Source organism: Alligator sinensis, unplaced genomic scaffold, assembly GCF_000455745.1.
Source record: "Alligator sinensis unplaced genomic scaffold, ASM45574v1 scaffold820_1, whole genome shotgun sequence".
Lineage (NCBI taxonomy): Eukaryota > Metazoa > Chordata > Crocodylia > Alligatoridae > Alligator > Alligator sinensis.
In genome coordinates this window covers 150,034-173,400 of record NW_005842428.1, presented here as the reverse complement: position 1 = coordinate 173,400, position 23,367 = coordinate 150,034, and the positions used below count along the sequence as shown (strand labels likewise).

The window sequence follows — 23,367 nt, the reverse complement described above, 5'->3', positions numbered from 1 at the left end:
GAACTCAATAGAAGACAATGTAGCAACCGGGACATCTCTAAATGTCACTGATCAAGGGCTAGAAGCCCTGGCCTGAGTTAATCAACGCCGGGGACCAACTTTTGGGCTGAATATCTTCAAATCGACCGCTCCCAGACCCCTATTCAAAATTCATCAACGGACTCCCAAACCTGCACGTACAAGCGGACGACCCCTGGGGCTGACAGATGCCATCCAGTAGCCACCGAGGGGGGAAGTCCCACGAGGGTCAACGACCCCTGGATTGGGCAAACCTGAAAACTGGGGAGTCACCAAAGTCCGCCAAGGACAGATAAAAAGCAGTGAAAAGTGACCCTCAGTGGCGCCCTCTTGATCTCCAACTTGACCAGCACCTGACCTGTCCAGCCAGAAGGACCAGCCGGTGACCCCCTTCTGGAAGATAACACCATGCTGAAAGAAGCCTCAACGACAGACTCCAGCGCTTGTAGGATAGGTATACCGGACTCTTGTAGCTTGCTACTGTATGTGTGCATGTGTGTGCATGTGTGTGTGTGGGGACCAGCCCCAAGGTTTATGAGTTAACTTCATTACAGTGTTTCAATCCGCCTAATAAACCAGAATTTTAAGGATCCCAATTTGGACATTTGTAGCCAACACCGCCTGGTTGGATACTGGACAGATGTGGGGAAGGAGGGGGGCGATTGCCAACCAATGGTCAGTGTCGAACTGGTGAGGGAGCACTTAGAGCTGCTGAATGTCTTCAAGTTGGCAGGACCAGATGAACTACACCCAAGAGTGCTGAGAGAATTGGCTGGAGTCTTTGCAGGACCATTGGCAAAGGTATCTGAAGACTCGTGGTGCTCAGGAAAGGTCCCAGTAGACTGGAAAAGGGCCAATGTGGTGCCAATCTTTAAGAGGGAGAGGAGGGAGGATCCAGGAAACTATAGGCAAGTCAGTTTGACCTCAATACCAGGTAAAATTTTGGAAAAAATGAACAAAAAGTCCATTTGTGAAAGACTGGCAGTAAGCATGATGCTGAGGGATAACCAACATGGTTTCGTTGTGGGCAGGTTGTGTTTGACCAACCTCAGCTCCTTTTATGATCAAGTAATGAACTGCTTAGATGCGGGAGACATGGTTGATGTCATATACTTGAATTTTAAAAAGGCCATATGGTCTCCCATGATGCTCTAATAAAAAAACTGGGGGATTGTGGCCTGACAGAGTCCATGGTCAGGAGGATTGGGAACTAGCTAAGGGGTCGAACCCAGAGAGCGTTAGTGGACGGGTCTATATCCTCTTGGCAGGAGGTGGCCATTGGTGTGTCACAGGGTTCAGATCTTGGCCCCTTGCTGTTCAACATCTTTATCAACAATTTAGATGAGGATGTGGAAAGCATGCTGGCTAAGTTTGTGGATGATACTAAGTTATGCGGGAAAGCAGTCATGCTAGAGGATTTGATGTAGATCCAAGTGGACCTGTACAAGCTGGAAAGGTGGGCAGAGTGAAACTGGATGCAGTTCAATAAGGATAAATGCAGAATGCTTCATCTGGGGAGCAGTAACCAGCAACATGAATGTAGGTTAGGAGGAGACGTCCTGGCCAGCATGATGGCTGAAAGGGACCTCGGGGTTATTGTTGATCACAGGATGAACATGAGCTGCCAGTACAACACTGTAGTCAACAGAGCTAAGAGCATACTAGGATGCATTAGCTGATGTATCGTAAACAGGGCTAAGGAAGCGATACTTCCTCTCTACTCAGTGTTGGTGAGACCCCAGCTGAAGTACTATGCCCAGTTCTGGGCACCACGCTTCAAAAAAGATGTGGAGGTCCAGAGAAGGGCCACAAGAATGATTACAAGTCTGGAGGACAAATCTTATGAGGAAAGAGTACAGGATCTGTGACTGTTCAGCCTGGGAAAGAGAAGACTGAGGGGTGACTTGGTGGCCATGTATAAGTATATAAGGGGTGAATATCAGGAGCTGGGAGAAAAACTGCTCACTACAGTGCCCCAGGGGAAGACGAGGAATGGCCATAAACTGTTAAAGAATGGTTTCAGACTGGATGTAAGGAAGAACTTCTTTATTGTAAGGGTGACCAGAATCTGGAATAGACTTCCCAAGGAGGTGGTGCAGTCCCCAACCTTGGAAATTTTCCAGAGGAGACTGGAGAGAGAACTTGCTGGAACATTTGATCTCAGCAATATTCCTGCCCAGAGCAGGGGGGCTGAACTCAATGATCTTTCAAGGTCCCTTCCAGCCCTTAATTTCTACGATTCTATGACCACCTCACGTTGTCCATTTATGACCAGACTTAGGGCATTTGAAAGAAATCAAGTAGGAGTCACCTTTACTTAAATGAGAAGTCTCCTTTTACTGTTAATACACTGCCTGGATAATGATAATTAGGAAGGATCCATTTAAGATCAAATTTTGGTTTCATTTGACCTAAGGAAGCGTTGTTTCTGCAAGAATGAGATTGGATTCCTTTGGATGCTGTTCAATTTCCAGGGGAAACAATTTGAAGGAGAAACACAACAGAAGAGATTGTAACAGAATTGACAGTGTTCTATTGCCTGCTTCTACTTTTGTTACTTTTCTACATAAAATAAATGTCTTAATATTTTGCATCCTCTTATTTTTCTAAGTAATACCATAACACAAGGCCTTTACACGATAGATGTGGTGTTCATACCCCTGAATCAATAAATAATGCAATAAATAATTTTAGCTTCCTGATCTTTGTTTCAGTGATTCTAGTAATTTGGATATAAACACAACACAGAAAACACTGAACACAAAATAAAACTAAGTCATGCATAAAACACCTTTTCATGGCCAAATCACTTACGTAAGATAGTGGAAACTTTACTTGTCTGTACGGATCTGTATTAGCTTTCAAGTTTCTTACTAAGATTGCAATGTGGAAAGCTAAGATTTGTTCACGAAAACTAAATTTGAAGGAACTCTGTGACTTATAATGCACCCTGACACAGTCATAGGAGACTGTATTGGATCATAGGAAATATAGCTCAGCCAGGGATGCTGGTTTTAGAGAAAAATGGTAGCATTTAGCCCTTCGAACTACAGTTCTCATGAGGCAATGCATCACAGGCTGGAAATATGATTGATAGGGTGATTGCCTAGTTGTTGTAAAAGTATCCTTGGTAGCCTACCTTGAAATTTGCTTCCCATCTCTGACATAATCTTAGCAATAAGGCTAGGTGAGAGAGAGAGTGAGACAAGTAGGGTTAATTTGCACTCCTTCTACACTTTGAAAAGAGTTTGCAAATAAGCGCACAATTTTGTATCCATATTTGATTGTATCATTTCTCACCTCTTTCAGATGGTGTTTGTTTTCTAAGACAACGATTCTGTACCCAAGAAAAGTCATATGGACTAAATAGTATCCCATGAGGAGCTAAGGGTTAATTTATAAGGGTCAGATTGTAAGATTAGAGTTGGAGTGTTGGATCTCAGGCTAGGGACCATAATTTCATGTGCGTTTAGTACAGGGCCCCTTACAACAACATCCGATCAAGTATTTTTGCCAGAATTAAAGTTCCAAGATTGGGCTGTAAATGAATGGATTGCTAGAGGATTACTCACTAAAGGATTAATGGATCGCTAAAGGATTACTAGTGGATTAGTGGATCACTAGAGGATTACTCACTAGAGAATTACTTTGGGTGAAATAAAACCAAAATAGAGAAAACTATTTTGGTTTGGTTTATCTGGAAGTGAAAGAGTCTGCTCCTGCTCCTATGAAAGTCCTGACAAAAGCCCTGTTTTCTTCCTAAAAATCAGTTAGCATGCACTTTGTGTTGGTTTACGTAAGTGATGCTGCATGGCCCTCTTCAGCTCATTGTTCTTCATTCCAGATAGTTAGCATAACAGTTCTGATAGTCCTCAGAAATGCATGAGGCTTTGGTTTGGTTCAGTCGGATATAGAGAGCTTGTGGATCTATAATAGGGGTTCTTAACCTCCAGTCCGTGGACCAAATCTGGCCATGCATTTGTCATGGCTGTGGCATTTGGCTCGAGGGGATCTCCAAAGGTCAGAAAATTGGCTGCAGGGAGTGGTGGAAATTCCACATGGCTGGATCGAGCCTTGCCTGGGGTACTCCCCCACAGTGGGACCAGAGTCAGGCCTGCCTCTTGCGTGTCCAGATCAGGCCAGGCTGCTCTCCCTGCACATCCAGATCAGGGCCAAAAGGTTCCACCCCGACAGCACGTCCAGATTGGGGCCACTCCACCTAGCCCTGCTTGCTGTCTGGATCCAGACTGGGCTGTTTTCCCCCACCCATGCATCCAAATTGAGAGGGAACAGAATGACCCCTTACACACACCTCCAGATTGGAGTTGCTACCTGGCTCCTGTTCCAGGAAGCTGGATCAGGGTTGGGCTGCATAACCCCCTGCAGGCAGATTGGGGCCACTGGCTAGATACAGCCCACAGAGAGACCTGGTACCACCTATCCAGCCCACAGTTAAAAAAAGGTTGGGCACCCCTGTTCTACACCAGTGATTCTCAACAAGGTATCATGGCACCCTGGGATGCCTGGAGATGTTTTCATGAGTGCCATGGGTCACCACACAGTGTTAGCATTACTAGGTGCATAAACATTATTTGCATGATAAACCCAGAGATTTCAAATAGGAATCCTTAGTTTTAAAACTTCCTGATATGCTGTGGTCTTTTAAAGTTCTTTGTAACAGAAGAACTGCTCTATTACTTGTACGTAGTCAAAAACCAAGTCAAAACTAAGAGCTGGCATTTTCTGAGGGGTTCCTGGAGTCTAATGAGATTGTGAAACACTGGTCCACACAATAACAGAATTAGCTACTGATGCCCCCTTGTGATCTGCCAGGCATTACGCACCCCATCTGTTTTCCTCCCACCCCTCAGAAATCTGCAGGCACCAACCTGGAAATACAGTGCTGGTGACTTAGCCCTCCACATATGTTCCATCCATTTCAGTGTCAATCTGTTATGACACTGACAAAGTAAGTCACACACAACTTGGGACTGGCTAGTTACTTCATTGTATTTATGTTTTGCTCTTTAAAGCATAGCATTCATATTCATGCTTAACAAACAGTAACAGTTGTTCCTAATATACCTTTTTAAAGTATATTTGATCAGAGGCCTCATACACTGATAGCTCTATTTAAAGTGACATCAGCATAATGAGTCTCACAGATTTGCATCTTCAAAACATGATGGTAAAAGATGGCATCAACACAATGAGGCACAACAAAGTTAATGTATCCCTTGTGGAAAATGTCAACAGTATGAGTAATTTGATGGGAGACATATTTCCAAGTACACCAACCTGACTCCCATACCAAACATGATTCTAAGGGTGTGTACAGACATGCAGGAAGACCCTTGTGATCAGGCTGTAACTTTTACACTTTACACAAAGTGCTAAAAGTTACAGAACGATCAAACAGAACGGCAGGAGAGGAAGGGAGGCTCAGAGCCCCCCTGTACTGGCTAAGGAATGAGGCAGGGGCTGCTGTTGAACATATCCCAGCATGCTCCACAGGCTCTGGGGGCTGCTGGAGACTTAGAACAGCTAAAGGGGCTAGTCATAGGTAAACAGCTTGCCTACCTGGGAGGATGGTGTCTATACCCAGAGTGCCCTCAGGACCAAGGGAGCCAGCAGCCTAGCTGGGCAAGCTGTAAAGGGTGGGTCATCCCCTCTGCTTCCTTCCGCGGTCCCAAAAGAACAAACAGCAAGAGAGACCAGGGTTTGAAATACGGGGGTGGGGCTCGAGGAGGCAGAGCCCTCCCATGAGATGAGGCCCTGCCATAAGAGATGAGAGCCCCTAGCCTGCCCTGCACCTTTCTAAGCAGCTCAGGCAGTGCCAGCGGTGGTGGCACCTCCTTCCGGCTTCAAGCTGCTATTGCTGCAGACCCCCTCTAAGAGTTGGAGTGTAATTCAAACCCTGGGAGATCCCTCCCCCCACAGTGCACCTGACACAGCTGATCACTCCTCCAGTAAGGAAGAAGAGCCCCCTCCCCATAGAGCAGGGGTGGGCAATTATTTCGGGCGCAGGGCCGCTTACCCAGTTTGGGCAAGCTGTCGAGGGCCACGTGGGTAGCCCCACTCCTTGACAGGTGCCCCACCCCCTGGTCACCATCTTGGGACCAATGTCCCAGGGCCAGCACCAGTGGGGCCCAGAGCAGGGCACAGGCTGGCAGGGGTCTGTGGAGCCAGGCTGGGCTGCACCAGCAGAGCAGGGGTTGCTGGCCCAGCTCCACAGAGACCCTGCCAGCTGAGAAACTGCACTCCTGCCACCCTGCTCTGGGCCCTGCTCTGGGCTGGGGGACAGGTCCTACTGCCCCTAGTTCCTGTCATTTTTGACAGGAACCAAGGATACGTTTTAATTTTCAAAAAAATTTTAGGGGCCCTGTGGACTGGATAGAATGGCCTCGTGAGCCACATCTGGCCTGCAGGTTGGATTTTGTGCACCCCTGCCATAGAGCATGCCTGGCTAGGCTGCCAGGTCCTGTCCTGGGGGCACTGTGAGGAGAGACACCATCCCCTTTCACTCCCTTAGCCAGGCTGTGGCTCTCAGCTGGCTGGAGGGATGTGGTAGGACTGGGATGAGAGGCTGTCACTGATAGCACAGGGGCAAGGCTGGCCTGGCTGGGTTAGGCAGAGATGACAAGCTCTGGAATGCAAGCAGAATCACCCAAAGTTAGCCCTCACTGTGAATCTGTATACACCTTTGCTAAGGAGCTCTGCCCCAGAGTACCTTCATCTGCTAGCTCATCAGACAAGGGTTACATGTTTGTGTAACCATTTTAGAAGCACTCTTCAGCCTGAATATTTGTTATAGGGGCCTTATCGTATGAAAAATGTAACCTCTGTACACACCCTAAGAATGAACTATTAGCCATTTCCTGTCATGTATTCACCCTTTATTGTAAACACAAAATTACACTTCCCTGTATGTTCTTATTTTTTTAACCCATGTATTTTTTTGCAGGTTTGTTTAATTTCATAAATAAATAGTACCCAAGTGTAGCAAAAAAAGGAGTCTTCAGAAAATATCTAGCCTGAGCTATTCAATATGGTGAGGCCCAACATTTTTCACAAATCAGTAGTAATATTCTGATGGGTTTCTTTCCTAATGGCCTTTTTTGTGCAAAATTTGTACAAAGCTGTGTCAAAGCAAGTCAGTCACCAATTTAAAAAAATAAGGAAGAATGAAATCAGCGCAGTGATCATCAAAAGCATCCCTGTAAGAAAGGCTTAACCTTGCCCCCTCCTCCACCACAAGGGAAACCCATGAGTATATTGTAGCAACACCGGGGAATGATTTCCCTTCATATGCCAGAGTCAATAATTAGGAAGATGAATTTAAGTAAGCGCTGAGAATTAACCAAGGTCAGGACCCCTCTAGGCCTTGGCCATCACAGTAGACCATCAGCACCAGAACAATTTGATGCTTTCCACAAGGTGATGATGAGTCAGGCACATAGTTGAGACAGTAGGCATCAAGCACCAGCTCAGCACACACCATCCTCTGTGAGGACTCAAGCAAGAGAAAGGTGTTAGCAACATAGGTATATAGAACAAATTAAATCTGTAACTAGAAACAGATTCTTATTGATTTTCATGTTTGCCTTAACCTCAAAAAGGGATGAATGTTTTTCTTCCAAAAGCCACATTTATTTAGATTTCTTTCTCCAAACTAAAAATAGACTGCCAGTTAAACCAAATTTACAATAAAAAAAATACAGAAGAACCTTCCTCTAAAGCAAACTACTTTGTCCCAATCAAACGTAATCACAATAACAGGAAGCTGGACAGCAGGCTGTGTATAATATTAGGAAGCTGTTCTGAATCCAGTAAGATATAATCCCATTGCATTAAGTAAAGAAAAAATAATAATTTCAAAGATAGAAATGAAGAGTTTAGTTCTGTTAAAAGACTTTGCATTAGTGTAAAGTAAAAATACAGACCCTATGATGTTATTGAATATTTATTTAAAATCAGCATAAACAGAGCTGAATAACTGCATGCTTTTTAATTTTTTTAATATCCCTACTCTTCTGATGTATCAGTGTCCAAAATTCAGTGGTTAAGACTAGCTCCCAGGCTCAGGAGCTCAAAAATAGATTTTTTTGGAAGTTTTTCTTGTGTTTTGTGTGGGACGTACCATTTTTAATAGCACTCACCCTCCAGACAACAGTTTGTAAGGGGAAACAGATACTACTTAAGTAAGAAATGTCAAACTTAAATGTTTAGACAGACATGCAGAACATATCTACAATATGCCAGGTGGTGCTAAGCAGCCATAGATTTCATAGACATTAGGGCTGGAAGGGACCTCGGAAGATCATCGAGCCCCGCCCCCTACCCCAGGAGCAGGAATTCAGCTGGGGACATAGGATCCCAGCAAGATTAGCATCCAATTTTCTCTTGAAGGCATTCAAAGTAGGTGCTTGAACCACCTCTGGTGGTAGGCTATTCCAGACCTTGGGGGCTCAGACAGTAAAGAAATTCTTCCTTATGTCCAGTCTGAAATGGTCTTGCAGTTTATAACCGTTCGACCTTGTTGTCTCTTGGGGCGCTCTGGTGAACAAACGTTCCCCCAGATCCTGGTGGACACCCCAATAAACTTATAGGTGGCCATCAGATCGCCCCGGAGCCTGCGCTTTTCCAGGCTGAAGAGTCCCATAGCTCTCAGCCTATACTCTGTAAACACACTTCTCCTAAGCTCTCGTTCTACGTGCATTAAAAAGAAATCTTATAGTCGCATCTTGGTGCATACCCAACACTGCTCTCAGGTTCTCAGGTAGGCCAGCAAATTGGCATTTGAAAAAATCAGGCCACTTTTATTTGGGTGATCCAAAACAATGGAAAACCAGAGCTTCCATTGATTCCACCAGCAGTCTTGGGAAGGAAGGGAAACAGGCTATTGTAGATGTTTAATCTACATAATTAATTCATAAATCACCGTTTCAACTGGCATTAAATCATTGTGTTGCCACTAACTTAACTGGAGCTTTGTCAATTTATACCTATTGAGGATGTAGCCATAGGTGCTGAATTTGGAAATCCTGAATGTGAAAGCTTGGGTCTTTGTTTTTGGAATTAAAAATTTTAATTTGAATGCAATAAATACAAGATATTAAATTGTGGAATCTCCATCCCAGGAAATTTTCAAAAGCAGGTTAGAGAAGATGCTAGACTGGGAAGTTTTTCAAGGATGATCCTGTCTTGAGCAAGAAGCTGGACTAAATGACTTCACATACTCCCTTCCAGCCCTCCTTTCCTATACTCCTATGACACTTGCACATAAAAACACTGTATTTTAACGTCATAAAATTACTAATTCCTTAGGGCTGCCCTCGCCAGAAATGTATTTACACAAGGAAAAATTATCATAGCCTTTTCAGTAGGGAGTCTGTGTTTGTATCTTACTAGAGTTGCAAACATGAAGGGATTGCCTAACTTTACCAACTCAGTCACCATAAAGCACTTAAACCTTGCTAGGCCCCAAATGTGCCAGCACAGTTGCATACTTGTGCATGGACTGAAACAGTCTGATTTTGAATATAGAGTATGTCTTGTAATTATGGGAATGTCTAAAGGAATAAACAACATTATAAATAGTCATGACAGGGGCTTAAGAAAACATAAAAGAAGGGAGTGTTTTGCTTATTTATTGCAAAGTTAGCTGAGAGACATTACGGCTGCTTTAGGTCTTCCCTGTACTCTTGTGCAATGTAAAAAAACCCCACAGATTTGAAGGGGAATCGTAATAATTTATTAGGGAGCTTTAATATCTGAGAACATACTGATATAAAACATGTTAGACAATTATTCAAAGAAAATATATTTAGATCTTTTGAAGAAACAGCATAATGCAGGTGATATTTAAAACCCATTTTTCAATACCTGCAAATGAGACACTTTACAACACATTCCCAGAGAAAGGTAAACATCATTAGAAATCTGAAAGAATTTGAGGAGTATTGGTCACAACTGTGAAACTCACAGGCCTATTATCTGTGTTATATAAAGCAATTTTAAATAGCCACATAGAAGAAAAAACACTGTTTATGACAAAGTGTGCTAATGACATTGGATCAGAAATTAGTGAAGAATGGGAAACCATCTGAAACAATGGTCCTCACACATCCGTCTGCACAATAATAACAGAAAATAATTTTAAAATCCTCTATCAATGATCTCTCACCCCACTTAAACATATTTATGGTACACAAATGTTGAAGGGAGTATGGTTGGAGGGAGTATGGTCAGTTGGGAGGATTCTATGGTGGACATGTCCCAAATTAAACTACTCTGAAACAAGGTTGTAGACATGGTAAGGAAAATAACAGGATGCCAGCTATCAGATAACCCCTTAGTATTCCCACTGAACCTCCCTCAAAACTGCAACATAAGAGTCATAAAGAAATTAATTACTCATCTTTTAGTAGCTGCAAGAATTATAGTTGCAAAAGCCTGGAAAAGAAGTGACACCCCTAAAATCACTGAATAGTTCAAAAAAGTTTGCTAAGTTTTAGTAAAGGAAAAATTGCCATATCAAGTCAGTGTTTTCAGGGGCAAGGAAAAGAAAAGATACTTACTTGGAAATTTATTGGACATTTATGGAATTTGCTTAAAAAAGAATCATCTCCTACCTGCGAACAAGACAATTTGAGAAACTTTTTTGAATATTGAGGGAAAATGCAAATTCTCAGCTAATGCTTAAGAACATATTTGGAATAAATGAAAAATTGAAAAGCAGAGATGAGCAGAAGGTACTGACATTTGTATTATACAGAGTTCTAGAGAAAAAGAGGATAACATATATAGAGACGAAGCAGCACAAAAGCTTAATATCAACGGAAGTTTAAAGTAACAGACTGTAAGGAAGAGAAGGAAAGAACACAAAACACTGCGGACACTGACTTGTGTTAAGGGAACACAGCAGATGGAAGATAAATAATTTGTCTTGATGTATATTTTAGAGGATTGGACACATTTAAATGTAAAATGTTATCTGGCAAGTTGAAATCATTAATGAAGTTTTAAAAAAATTCAATGGGTAGCACTATACTTATTTTAAACAAGTAGCCAAATAACGTGCTTCTTGTTTATTGTTGTTTTTCTATATGACAATAGACTGTATTTTAGTTTTGTGGTGTCTCTAAAAATATTACTGGTAGAACAAACTATCTAATTCCGTCTTAAATTTCTGGATAACATGAGTTAATTTGTTAAAATAATCACTATCTTTTTTCCTCACCCCAAAAAGAACGATGAAAGAAAATACTGCAAGACTTTTAGACAAACGGGTTTATAAGATTTATTTTCCATTGCACATACATAGATTATATACAAGTTAGTAACATAAGTCACTGCTTAATTTTCTAAAAGACTGTTACTGCAAACACTTGCCATATTAAAACATCAAATCAGAAATCAATCTAAAAAAGGTAAATGTGACAATATTTAAGAAAACAAAACCAAAATTGCACTTTTTAGTTAGGAAAGTTTAGAGATATGTTTATATGCTATAACAAACTATATAGCAGGGAATATTACAGTTAGAAGTAGCTCTTGCAGTCCGTTTGAATATTAATAATTCTTTTCAATTTTACTTAAAAACTGGTGAATAATTCAAATACTTTATCCTCCTAGTATTCAAGATTCATCACGTGAAATGCACTAGTAACTAAGACTTTATACAATTACTATTCAAATATAAAGACACCACACTTGAAAATAAGAAAAAACCTAAAACATATTGATTTTAAAATGTATCATGAGATGAAGAGTGTTGAAGGTGTTCAGCAATAAAGCCCTGTCCACTACTTACATAAAAGAAGATTTTTAAAAATAATCACTGCACACAATACAAAGGGTGGGGTCATACTGTTGGCTTAAGTCTTCGGTAGTAGTAATATTCTTCATTACTGTTCACAGATGAGCGTTTCCATAGCAAATCTGTTCTCAAAGTGTCGAATTTTTCGGCAATTGCTGGCTTCACGCTTCTGAATTCCTGTGATTTGGGGACAATCAAAATACAGCGATACATATTAGAATGTATTAAAGTATTTACTGTGATTGAGGTTATGAGGTCAGCACCACCTCTTTTTGTCCCCTTCTGTAGAGAAAGCAAACACTCAGCAAAATAGGAAATTTACTAACATTTTAGTGAGTCCTAATAACTCGTGCCCTTCTGTTATTATGGGAATCAAAAGAAGCCGATTTAACAGGTTTTCATTTACAAAAATTGTCTGGAATCATTTTCATAGAACCACCTCTTTCCCTTTCATAGAACCACCCCTTTCCCTCCCCCTTCCACTCAAGCACTGTGACCAAGTTACTCAATTTAACGTAAAACTTAGTGTATTTTTAATGCATAAGACATTCCCCCCCCATGAGGTTTAATATTAAGATGTCTTCTACACTAAAGCTGTGTAACAAAAGAAAATTGAAATCACTATAATAAAATGACTAAAATTCAAATTTATACTAAAAAATTCCCCACAAATTTACCCTTTTTGGAGGCACATTATTATACACCAGAAAATATAGCAGTTCAGCATATACACTTTGAATTCTTCCTTGAGAGTTAAACAAATTCTGAATGCAAACTGTAATAATTAGTTATTTGACTGACTTTAGTCTCTTCCATCTGAGCTTTTCACATACAAATGCCGTATCTTAGTTTCCCCATAAAGTATACTAGCATTACCCCCATTTTACAAATGCACTTAAGTGACAAAATGTTTTTTATTGCATTCACCCATCTTGCAACCCTCTGCATTGGCCCCAAGGCCATACAGAAGACTGAATCATGGTTAACTGTACTGTCATTGTATGCGACTACCAGTCAGAGAATGGCACTATGATTACTACATTGTTATTTGCACTATACCTTGTAAAGAAATTAGAGTTGGTATCAATATTTTTCAGCTGAAATATGAATTCTCAAACAAAAATGAAAGTTTGCTTTTGTTTTAAAAAATTGTGCTAAGTTTGTCAAAAAACAAACAAACAAACAGGAGGACCCCCCTTCCCTAAATAAAGGAGCCTCAAGCAGCTTCTAATTTTTATAGGACAAGACAATTCAAGCAAGACAACTCAAGCAAGAGAATTCATTTTTATAGGACAAGAGACTCCTTTTCACAATGAAAGGTATTTGCTTCACCATATCAAAACTATTGAGAAAAGCATTATCATCATTAATATTCACTAAGATACAAGATACCATTCTCAAGAGTACTAACCTTTCATGATTTCTTTGCGCTGCAATTTATAGGTTTCCTTGCCACGGCACAGACGATAGATAAAGAATCCCAGCTGATCCACATTCTCAATGCGATCAGTAACAATCATCTGTTCGTGAATCAGGTACGACTGTGGTAGGTATGTTCCAGCCTAAGTTAACAGGAATTCAACAGTGCATTACCAAATATAATGAATGGTTTCATATTAAGTATATACAAACTAATTCACATCAATAACGATATAAATCTCCAACACAGCCATTGCATATAAAGGAAAAATATCCTGTTTGTAGACTTTCTGAATAGATATTTGTAAGCCACATTTTCTTTTAAACATTGAAAACTGGACTGCTAGAGCAGATAGAAGAGCTGAGAATTCCTCTGAAAGCTTACTGGCCTGTGCATAGCACTGCACTAACATGGCTGTATTGCTTCCAGCTCTGGAGCTAAAGTATGCAGAATAGGTGGCAGCATATGTGAAGACAACACCACCTTGTAGTACAAATGTATCTATTATGTAGGGTTAAGAGCTCACTGGTCACATTCACAGATGACACCAAGTTATGGGGGAGCAAACCTAGACAGGCTAGCAAGTTGGGAGGATCAGAACCTGATGAAGTTCAATGTCAAGAAACGTACAGTGATCCACCTCGGGATGAGCAACACCCAACACACCTAAAGGCTTGGCGGCACCAAACTGACTAGCACCACGAATGAAAGGGACCTGAGGGTAATAATAGACCACAGTATGAATATAAGCCAGCAGTGCAATGCAGTAGCTAGTAGGGGAAAGAATACTCTGGCATGCATCAATCGATGCAATTCCAGCAAAACCAAGGAGGCGATTTTCCGCTCTACTCAGCACTGGTGAGATCGCAGCTGGAGTACTGCGTCCAGTTCCGGGCACCACATTTTAACAAGGACATGGACAAGCTTGAGAGAGTCCAAAGAAGAGACCCGTATGACCAGTGTTAAAAGGCAAGCCGTATGAGGGCAGGCTGAGGGATCTGGGACTCTTCAGCCTGAGGAAAAGAAGGCTGAGAAGGGACCTGGTAGCAGCTTACCACCACACTAGAGGACTGCATCAAGGACTTGGTGAGCAACTGTCCACCAGGGCACCCAAGGAGAAAACCAGGAGTAATGGCCACAAACTCCTGGAAGATCGATTTAGGCTCAACATTAGGAAAAACGTCTTCAGTCAGGGTTTCCAGACTGTGGAATAAGCTCCTTCCAGAGGTGGTGCAATCACCTACCCTGGAAATCTTCAAGAGCAGACTAGAGAGTCCCCTTGCTGGGGTCACCTGACCCCCAGTTATCTTTCCTGCTTGGTGGAGGGGGCTGGACCTGATAATCTTCTCAGGTCCCTTCCAGCCTTACAATCTATGAACCTATGTGCTTCAGATAGAGCTGAGCTGAGTGACCTCAGCAGTGAAATGCAGAGTTAAAGTGCATCTTTAAAGTTAGGGTATTTCCTTTCAGATCCTTGCATCCTACAGAAAGGATGTGGACAAACTGGACAGTCCAGTGGAGGGCAACAAAAATGGTTAGGGGGCTGGAGCACATGACTTTTGAGGAGAGGGTGAGGTAACTGGGCTTACTGAAGAAGAGAAGACTATGGGGGGATTTAGTAGCAGCCTTCAACTACCTGAAGGGGGGTTCAAAAGAGGGTGGAGCTGGACTGTTCTCAGTGGTGGCAGATGACAGAACAAGGAGCAATGGTCTCAAATTGCAGCAAGGGAAATGTAGGTTAGATATAAGGAAAAACTCTCACTAGAAGGGTAGTAAAGCACTGGAACAGGTTACCCAGAAAGGTGGCAGAATCTCTGTCCTTGGAGGTTTTTAAGACCTGTCTAGACAAAGTCTTGGCTGGGATGATCTAGTTGGGGACAGTCCTACTTTGAGCAGGGGGTTGGACTAGATGACCTCCTGGGGTCCCTTCCAACCCTAATTTTCTATTGTTCTATGAAAAAACAACCAGCATTTCCAAAATGTGAATTTGTAGAAAGAGATTCCATTTAGTGTAATTCTCAATTATGATAGTAAAGAAGATTCTTTAAAATCTTTTTTATCCCTGGTTTTGTTAAGTTCAAACATTTAAGTTAGTTCGAAAAGAAACAGCTTAAAATTGGAAGTAACTCTTGCTCAAAATCTAGAAAATAGTCCTAGCATAGAACTCGGTGTAGCTGGTCACAGATCACTATTCTTACTGTTAATAAACTGCTTAACAGTTTCTGTTAAAAACTTCAAGTTAAGGAAAAAAAACCCTATTGTTTCTGCAGTCCAACTGCAGGTTCAAAGTATGATGATGAACTGTTTTTCTTTTAAATAGTAAGCTAGTGATTACATATTTGCTTTCTGTTGCAGAAGTCTTGACCACCTCAAATACAGGACAAAAAGAATGAATGGCCTTTTCATATGACCTTAACATACTGCATTTACTTGCATACACATTCCCTTTCCCCCAAAATCAGGCCTCCAAAACTGAATGTCTCTTAAGCAGGAAAGCTGATTTTTTTTTTTTTTTTTGCTGGAATAGAATCACTAGACAAGCCCTGTGCTAAAATGGATGGCACTTCTCCTTGGGGCAGCAAGCAGTAGTCCAGTGTTAACCCCTTCACAATCACTGGATAGGCAGTTACATTTGGCAGAAGAGCCACTGAGCTGGCTGTGGGTGAGTGAGCTGCTACATGCAGTACATAGCATCTTGATAAGGCTTGCAGTATGGAACCAACACCTTAATATTTACAGAAACTTAAAGAAATATTTACAGTAAGTTAAATCAATCTTGCTACTACGCTTGCAAGAGTTTGGCGCCTTGCCTTTGCTGTTCTGATAATACCAGGAAGTTCCTGCTGCTTCACCCAGACTACCTCTTGGGATATCACACTTTCTCTGCAGCTGGAGCTTTCCCCGAGTATACTTTTCATTCTGGTGGTCCCTGCTGCTGCAAAGGAACCACACAGGGTCACAAAAAAATTAGAGGTGCACTGATATATCAGTGCCATATCAGATCAGCACTGATAAAAGGAAAATTAACATTACTGGCAATCATCTTTTTTTGATTGGTGTAGCCGATAGTGTACAGATAAATATAACATGCCTTCCAGCCAAGAGTCCAACATGCTGCATGCATGCGCGCAGCCACACGCATGCAATCAGCCAGGAATGCAGCCAGGCAGCCAGCGCCCTGCAGGTAAGTCTGTGGAAGGGGAAGGGTTTTGGGGGTGCAGATCAAGGCCCCTATGGTGAGGGAGGAAGTGGGTCAGGGGCTGGGGTTGAATGGGACCCTGGGGGAGTGGGATGGAGCCACACGCAGCTTGTTCAAGGGATCAGTGTCCCGGTGCTTAAAAATGGTGGTGGGGGCACTTGAACTAAAACTCATCAAATAAGCTTTATGTCAAGCGCCACCGTCACCATTTTTAAGTGCCAGGTGTCACAACCCAAAGGGTGTGATTTTTGTTTTTGTGTGCTTCGGCACTGCTAAATTGTTCCCGCTAAATTGCAGCTTCTTTGCACGGTGGAGTTTTCTGCTGCAAAAGAGAACCCCAGTGCAAAAGAATTCCCGCCACCAGTAGCTTTCTTTGCAGGGTGCATTTCTTTGTTGCAGCACAGAGACACTCGTTGCAAAGAGTTCCCGCCATTTGTATGCTAATTTGTGCCCCACTATTGGCTGTTTCTAAATTATGCACACGTGGCGGCTAGTGATTGGCTTGCTAGCCGTATAAAAGGCTTGAGTGGTTTCCGCCCAAGTTGGAGGACTCCACGAACACCAGGAGGAGGAGACTTCACGCTGTGTGAAGATCTCTAAGCGCTGCGGATCCTTACGGACCCAGCACATTTCAAGCAGGCAACAGAGGTCTGATCAGCCTCTAGCCTCTCCCCGTCGCCGATAGATTCCTAAACGTATCCCTCCCTGCGCGCAAAAGAACCGGACCCACGGAGTCTAGCAAACTTCGTGTGAGTTCAGCTGGAACAACTGACATAGTTGTTCAGACGACCGGACTACCTCAGAGCACAAGTTCCACGGAGCCTAGCAAACTTCGTGTGAGTCTATTCAGAGCTCTTTTGTACGAGTACTTTCTCCGGTTGACACGACAGGCTCGCGTGTTTAGAGCCTTCAGCCGGATTGGGCTAGAGTTCGCAAGTTTAGAACTCTTGTCCGCCTCTCTTCTTTCCTGTCTGTAACCTCAACTGAAGCAAGTTTTCCAGCCTGCACCGCAACCATCTCCAGTGTAAGTAAACAATCTTTAAATCTACTGCTACGAGTCTGTGCCTAATTCTAGCTTGACGCGCCTCCTCTCTCCGACCCCGCGTGCCCGGGCTGCTGGCCACAGCCCGCGTGCAGCACGAAAAAGGGCCCGGCTCGCGCCCAGCCCGCACACCAGGATACTTTTAACTGGAGCGGAGCTGAGTGGGGTGAGGGTGGAAGCAGGCTGCCTGCTGTGGGCTCAGGGCTCTTCGCCCTGCTACCTTTGCCCTGGAAGCTGTGTGCTGGCTGTGCCACACCACACCCCACCCCACACCCAACCAGCAGCTGGAGGCACAGCTTGCCACAGCCTCCATTGCCACTGGATGGGCAGGGGGTGCGGTGCAGCCAGCACATGGCTCCTGAGGCAAAGGCAACAGGGCAAAGAGCCCTGAGTCCACAGTGGGCAGCCCATCTCCACCCTTGCCCTGCTTGGCTCTGCTCCGGTTAAAAGCATCCTGGCGCTTAAAAACAGTGGTGGCAGTGCTTGCACTAAAGCTCATTTGATTAGCTTTAGTTCAAGCACTCCCACCACCATTTTTAAGCACTAGGATACTGATCCCTTGGACAAGCTTCCCGCAGCTCTGTCCCACTCCCTGCCCCAGCCCCAGGGTCCCATTCACTGCCCTGCCTCTGCCCCTGACCAAGCCCCCGCCCCCCATGCTCCTCCCCCCACAGACTTACCTGCAGGGTGCTGCTCTCCACACTGCCCAGCTGCATTCCTGTAAATCGGTTATTGGACTGGTATTGGCCAATATGCCTGGTGAATAATCTGGCTATTGGTATTGGCGAAGAAAATCTTTACTGGTGTGCCCCTACCAAAAAGGCGTGTAGATGCAGTTATTCTACTAGTGGTGGCAGATGTCTGCCAGCCAAAGTTAGGACAACAGAGCAAGGTAAGTATAGACAAAGCTTACAGACAAACGGCATATAAGAGTCCAACTGTATTGCATCCAATTACTTTTATTAATTCAATTAATTTCAATTGTTAAACTTTATAAAGCAGTTTGTAACGTCTCTTCCTCCACAACATTCAAAGTTCTTTGAAGATAAGCTAACTATTCCGAAGTCCTTCTCACTTGTGAGTTGTGGTACTTGGGGTAAAGATACAAACCTGTTTTAAACGCAGCCATTTATGATTTAACTATACCTTGATGTTGATCAGCAGTTCCAAGAAATTTTTGGGTGGCATAACGACTGAAGTGTTCAGAGGAATCACATAGCACTTATCCAGGCTGAGGTCAAGGTAGGCTGTGAGTCTCTGGTGAGAAAATGTACATGCTAATCAAAATAATTTTAACATCAGCAAAATTGTGCCGAATTAGTTATATGCACTTCTCACTCTCCTTGTAAATGACTTTTTGCAGATAGGTGTGTCCTAACACATGCAGCACTGAAAAGCTTAGCTGGAATTGGATATTGTGCAAACCAACAGGTACCAGACAGTTCAGACACTATTACTATAACACTGACCTCTCAGATGCAGATGCAGGGTTAAATACAGTGTTTTAACCTAGTTCCTTGGGGGAGGGAGGGGGAAGGTTGAAATTGCATGGGAAAATCCTAATGTATAAATCTCCTCCTTTCTATATTTTTTCAGTATTTGCATGAAAAGCAACTAGAAAAGGAATATCAGATGCCACGTTAATTTTTTTCCAAAATACTATGCAACTGAAATGTTATTATTTACTAATGCACCTGGGAGGTACTTGCTACCCACCAAAACTGAAGATGTCAAGACTTTAGAACCTACCGCTTTAAAATAACATACCATTTTAAGATTATCCCAATAGTAATAGGAGCAAATTTATATGACATTACATTAGCCCTTTTCACTAAATGGAAAAGGCCTCAGGTTTTTATCACTACATCTGTTTTTGCTAAGGAAAATGTACCTGGCCCCTGTATGAGAGGAAGCAAGAGAAAACAAGGCTCTTCCCGCTCTAGTAGGGGATTGTATTCTGGCTTAATACATGTAACACAGGAGGATTAAATCCCGTTCCCTTCCTGTTTTATGTGAGAAAATGACTGTTTTTTCTTTTTACAACATGAAGTGATTTTTTAAATGGTGTCTTACAAACCAAGAGAACAGCAACCTGATTATACAACATGTACTTTGTACCAGCTTAATAATTACTTCTCAGTTAGCTATCACATTCTGAAGTTCCTGTTTTCTAATCAGTAAACTATAATTCATGAATATATCGCTAGAAAGCAAATGGATTAAGTGCTGATGAAAAAGGTGGTTCAAAGTTATGTGTGTAAATGCTTTCAAAGATTCCCAGGAATCATTCCTTACCCGGTGGAAATCATGAACAATATCAGCAGGGTCGCTATCAGCAAATTCTGGAACAGGCACGCTGATGAATTCAACATCCTCTTCCTCAAGGATCTGAATGTTTTCCTCAATGGTATGGTAGCGAGCAGCAGGAGCTTCTGGATCAGGCTCGGTTAAAGTTAACCCATCTTCAATATACTGTAATCCGCAGAAGTACACGCCACCTTGCTGAAGAACACCAAAACAAATATTTTGGCAAACTTCTAAAAGTTTAACACTTCGGCATGTGCTACGCAAACTCCCCCAGACAGCTCTGCTACTACACCTTAAATCTTAATTTAAATTGGACTTTGTCTCAAATCTCTCCTGAGCAACAGACTGGCAGATCATCTACACTGCATAACATTTCTCTGCTGATCTGTTCCGCTGGCTAAACTGGATTAATTTAAAAGAGTAACCATCTTCAACAAGATTTAGAGAAAAAAACATGTCTCACTGGAATGAATTAATTCAGCCATTCATTTCAATGGAACATACATACTCATCTGTTTAACTTGTTTCTACTTTGCACCTAAAATTAACTGCAGATGAGATACAAGCATTTCTAATGATCTGATCTGTGGGTAAAATGAAGTCTACATCCCTACATTCAAGCTTGTCAACTGCAATTTTCAATAATTTAGGTCTTCATATGTTTGATGTTTTATATTATGACCTAAAACATGATAAAGACATTTATGCTGATCACCCGTAATGTGTACAAAAGGCTATTATGATCACAGAGATTTCAAGATTTAGAAAGATTTAAACGTGCTTATAGAACAAATTCACATCTTGCTATTCCAAATTAAAGCCATCTTCAACCATAAACTGTAGCCTGTGAACTATGCCCATGTCCTAAAAAAGATACACAAAAGAAAAAACTGAAAACACATAGAACCATACGTAAGAATCAAGCGAGCTAACAGCTTGTGTGTATATGCTCGCTCTTTTTTGTGTGCAAAACAGGGTGCACAGAAAATGAAAAACCTTTATTATTCAAAATGTATTATCTGACTTACCTGGAATGCAAAATATTTGTACAGATAGGCTCCACCGAGTATAACACCAGCAAGCATAAAAGCCAATCCAAAGCACATACACCAACACCAAGCTCTCCTCTGTCCAACAGGTACCACATCATCAGGGTCCTAGAAACAGATCAGATGAAAGCTGTCAACATGTTATCCACCTGACATACATGATTGGGCATGTGTGGAGGGCAAATATTTCCTATACCATAAGAAAAGAGTAATTTATTACCTTATCTTAGAAAAAAAAGATTTTGTACTTCTTCTAATAAGGCATGCAGTGTCACCACCTACTTTCCTTCTTGCCTTCTCATGTCCTTGTGCTTGTGATGAGGCATTTAGCAAAATCTGCATATTTGCTGGAATTTGACATGGCCATGCTGTGAGCACTACTGCTATGGCCCCAAATTTGCAACCTCTGGCCTGTAAACCAGGTGCCTTACCCATGCCACCCCAGTACCACCACCTACACTGATATTTAGGAACAGCTGCCATCTTCTTGGATTGACCTATCAACCAATTATTAGTGTCAAGAAGCAAACAAGCTGAAAAGTCACACTAAAGAAGACAGGGATGTTGAATTTTCCCTGAGACATCTACTCTCACACACTTGATCTTTTCACAGACTGACCCCGGAAAAGTATCCAATTTGGGCCAGCTTGTATGAAACAACAGTAGGTAGAAAATGCTGAATGAGAAGTGTTAAAAATTATTTCAGATTCTGAAGAAATAATGAGCTTAAGGCAAAATTCAGCCTTGTGCAATGTGGTTACAAGTGACACTAAAACCTTCCTCTTCTCCCTTGGAATGGCAGTATAAATATAAGATTCTCAATTTAAAACTCTCCTAATCTTTAGTTTGCAAACTGGTTACTATGGGGCACACCCCATCTACAAGCAAGTCTGACCAGATTCCATTCTGTCTGAATGCTGTGATCTGTAGCACATGTTACGCTTGAGGAATAAATGATGCTCGTCTTCGAATCATTAGGTAGGAGTATTGTGTCACGCATCGCCCCCAGCCATCCTGCACAACACTGACTACTATTTACAAAATGACTCCTCTATCTGCTACATCAGCACCAGCACTCTTCACTTCTGCCTCTTTTGTATCATTCAGGTAAAGGGCAGGATTTTGCAATCACTTTTTATTAGGAGTTTAGGTGTCTAAGTAGCTGTTAGATCTGGATCTGGGCTTTAGATTTATCCTCTTGCAAACTACAACACTCCTTGAAAAGTATCAGAATTTGTACTGGTGGAAAAAAAAGTCATATCATTCCAACCAATCACACCAAGAAATTATGACAATCATGAAGAAAGAAGTGAGAAATGTGAATGGAAACACCTAGAAGGTCTAAGAGGAAAAATGAACTTCACATTAGTATGGCAGTCATACCTATATCTTCCAGCAAATACAAACACAAAATCTCAGAAAAGATGTTCAAGTACCACAAAAAATATTACCACAAGCTACTATACTATTCAATAATGAAATATTTTTTAAAAGCTCTAATGCAATCTATTTTCCATATTGCTTCAAGAGTAAAGTAACAAACAAACAGTCACAGTACATAGCAATCACCTGTGCCCTTCTCTCAGGTGACAGTTGTCAAAGAAAGATTCAGTACCTTTAACAGAGTTAAGAGTCTGAAAATAATTCATATGACTCCTGGTGAGAACAAGCTCCAGTTTATAGTAATTTGCAGAAAGCTGCAAAAAGCAAAATGAAGGCAGCTTTTCATTTATTACAGTCCCATGCATCCCTAATTCTTATTCTAAGTGTAGTATGCTAAGAGCTCCTAGAAGAGGCATGCTCTTAACCTGAAATGTCAGCGTTGTAAAAATAAGATTTGATCAAGCCTTTTGAAACAACAGAAAAGCTTCAGGGAGAAAAGTAATCTCAACTAAGGCAGAGGTTTTAACTAAAAAAAAGGTCCCTGCCAATTTAAGGACTGCAGCATTGTCCTTTTATACAAAGACCTTGAAAGTAAAACTGGGTCAAAAAAAAAAAGGTAAAACATATTTAGTTATCACAGCATAAACAGTGAAGCACAAGACAGACAGATTAGACAGACAGATTATTTATGTACATAAAAAAATCCTTCAGTTGTTATTGGTTCATCATTTAAGGCAGGGCAGGGAACAGAAAAGGTTGCCCCCCATCTACCACTGTGCTGCCTGTCCCTTACCTGATTCACCATATGCCATACACAAAGACTTCCCATGCTAATTGTGGTACACATGCCAGGGATTGCCCCAAACCTGGCTCCCCACTTTTAACCCCCTCCTCCACAATTTAAGGATTTATTAGCAACATGATTTTTAATCCATAAAATGAAAGGGAAAGGACAAAGTTTAATACCCGTGGTAATTAAACAAAGTTTCAGGCCAGGTTCACATTTACCATGGTATCTTCAATAAATAGCCTTAAATTATAAAAACTATGTAAATCAGGCCTGTCCAACTTCGGTGTGGCCCAGGATTGTACATGGTGCTGGTGTGTGGCTCATAGGAACCCTCCCTG

At 42.0% G+C, this 23,367-nt stretch overlaps 1 protein-coding gene across 1 annotated transcript; it reads right to left on the bottom strand.

Annotated features, from left to right (window-relative positions):
• Window positions 1–11,295: 11,295 nt before the first annotated feature.
• Window positions 11,296–23,068, bottom strand: ITM2B (integral membrane protein 2B). The gene is made up of 6 exons (XM_014522977.1): window positions 23,033–23,068; window positions 20,836–20,964; window positions 19,796–20,002; window positions 18,647–18,757; window positions 13,251–13,401; window positions 11,296–12,016 (listed from the first exon to the last, which is right to left on the bottom strand). The coding sequence occupies exons 1-6, from the start codon at window positions 23,066–23,068 to the stop codon at window positions 11,928–11,930; spliced, it is 723 nt and encodes a 240-aa protein (XP_014378463.1). The 3' UTR covers window positions 11,296–11,927.
• Window positions 23,069–23,367: the final 299 nt, after the last annotated feature.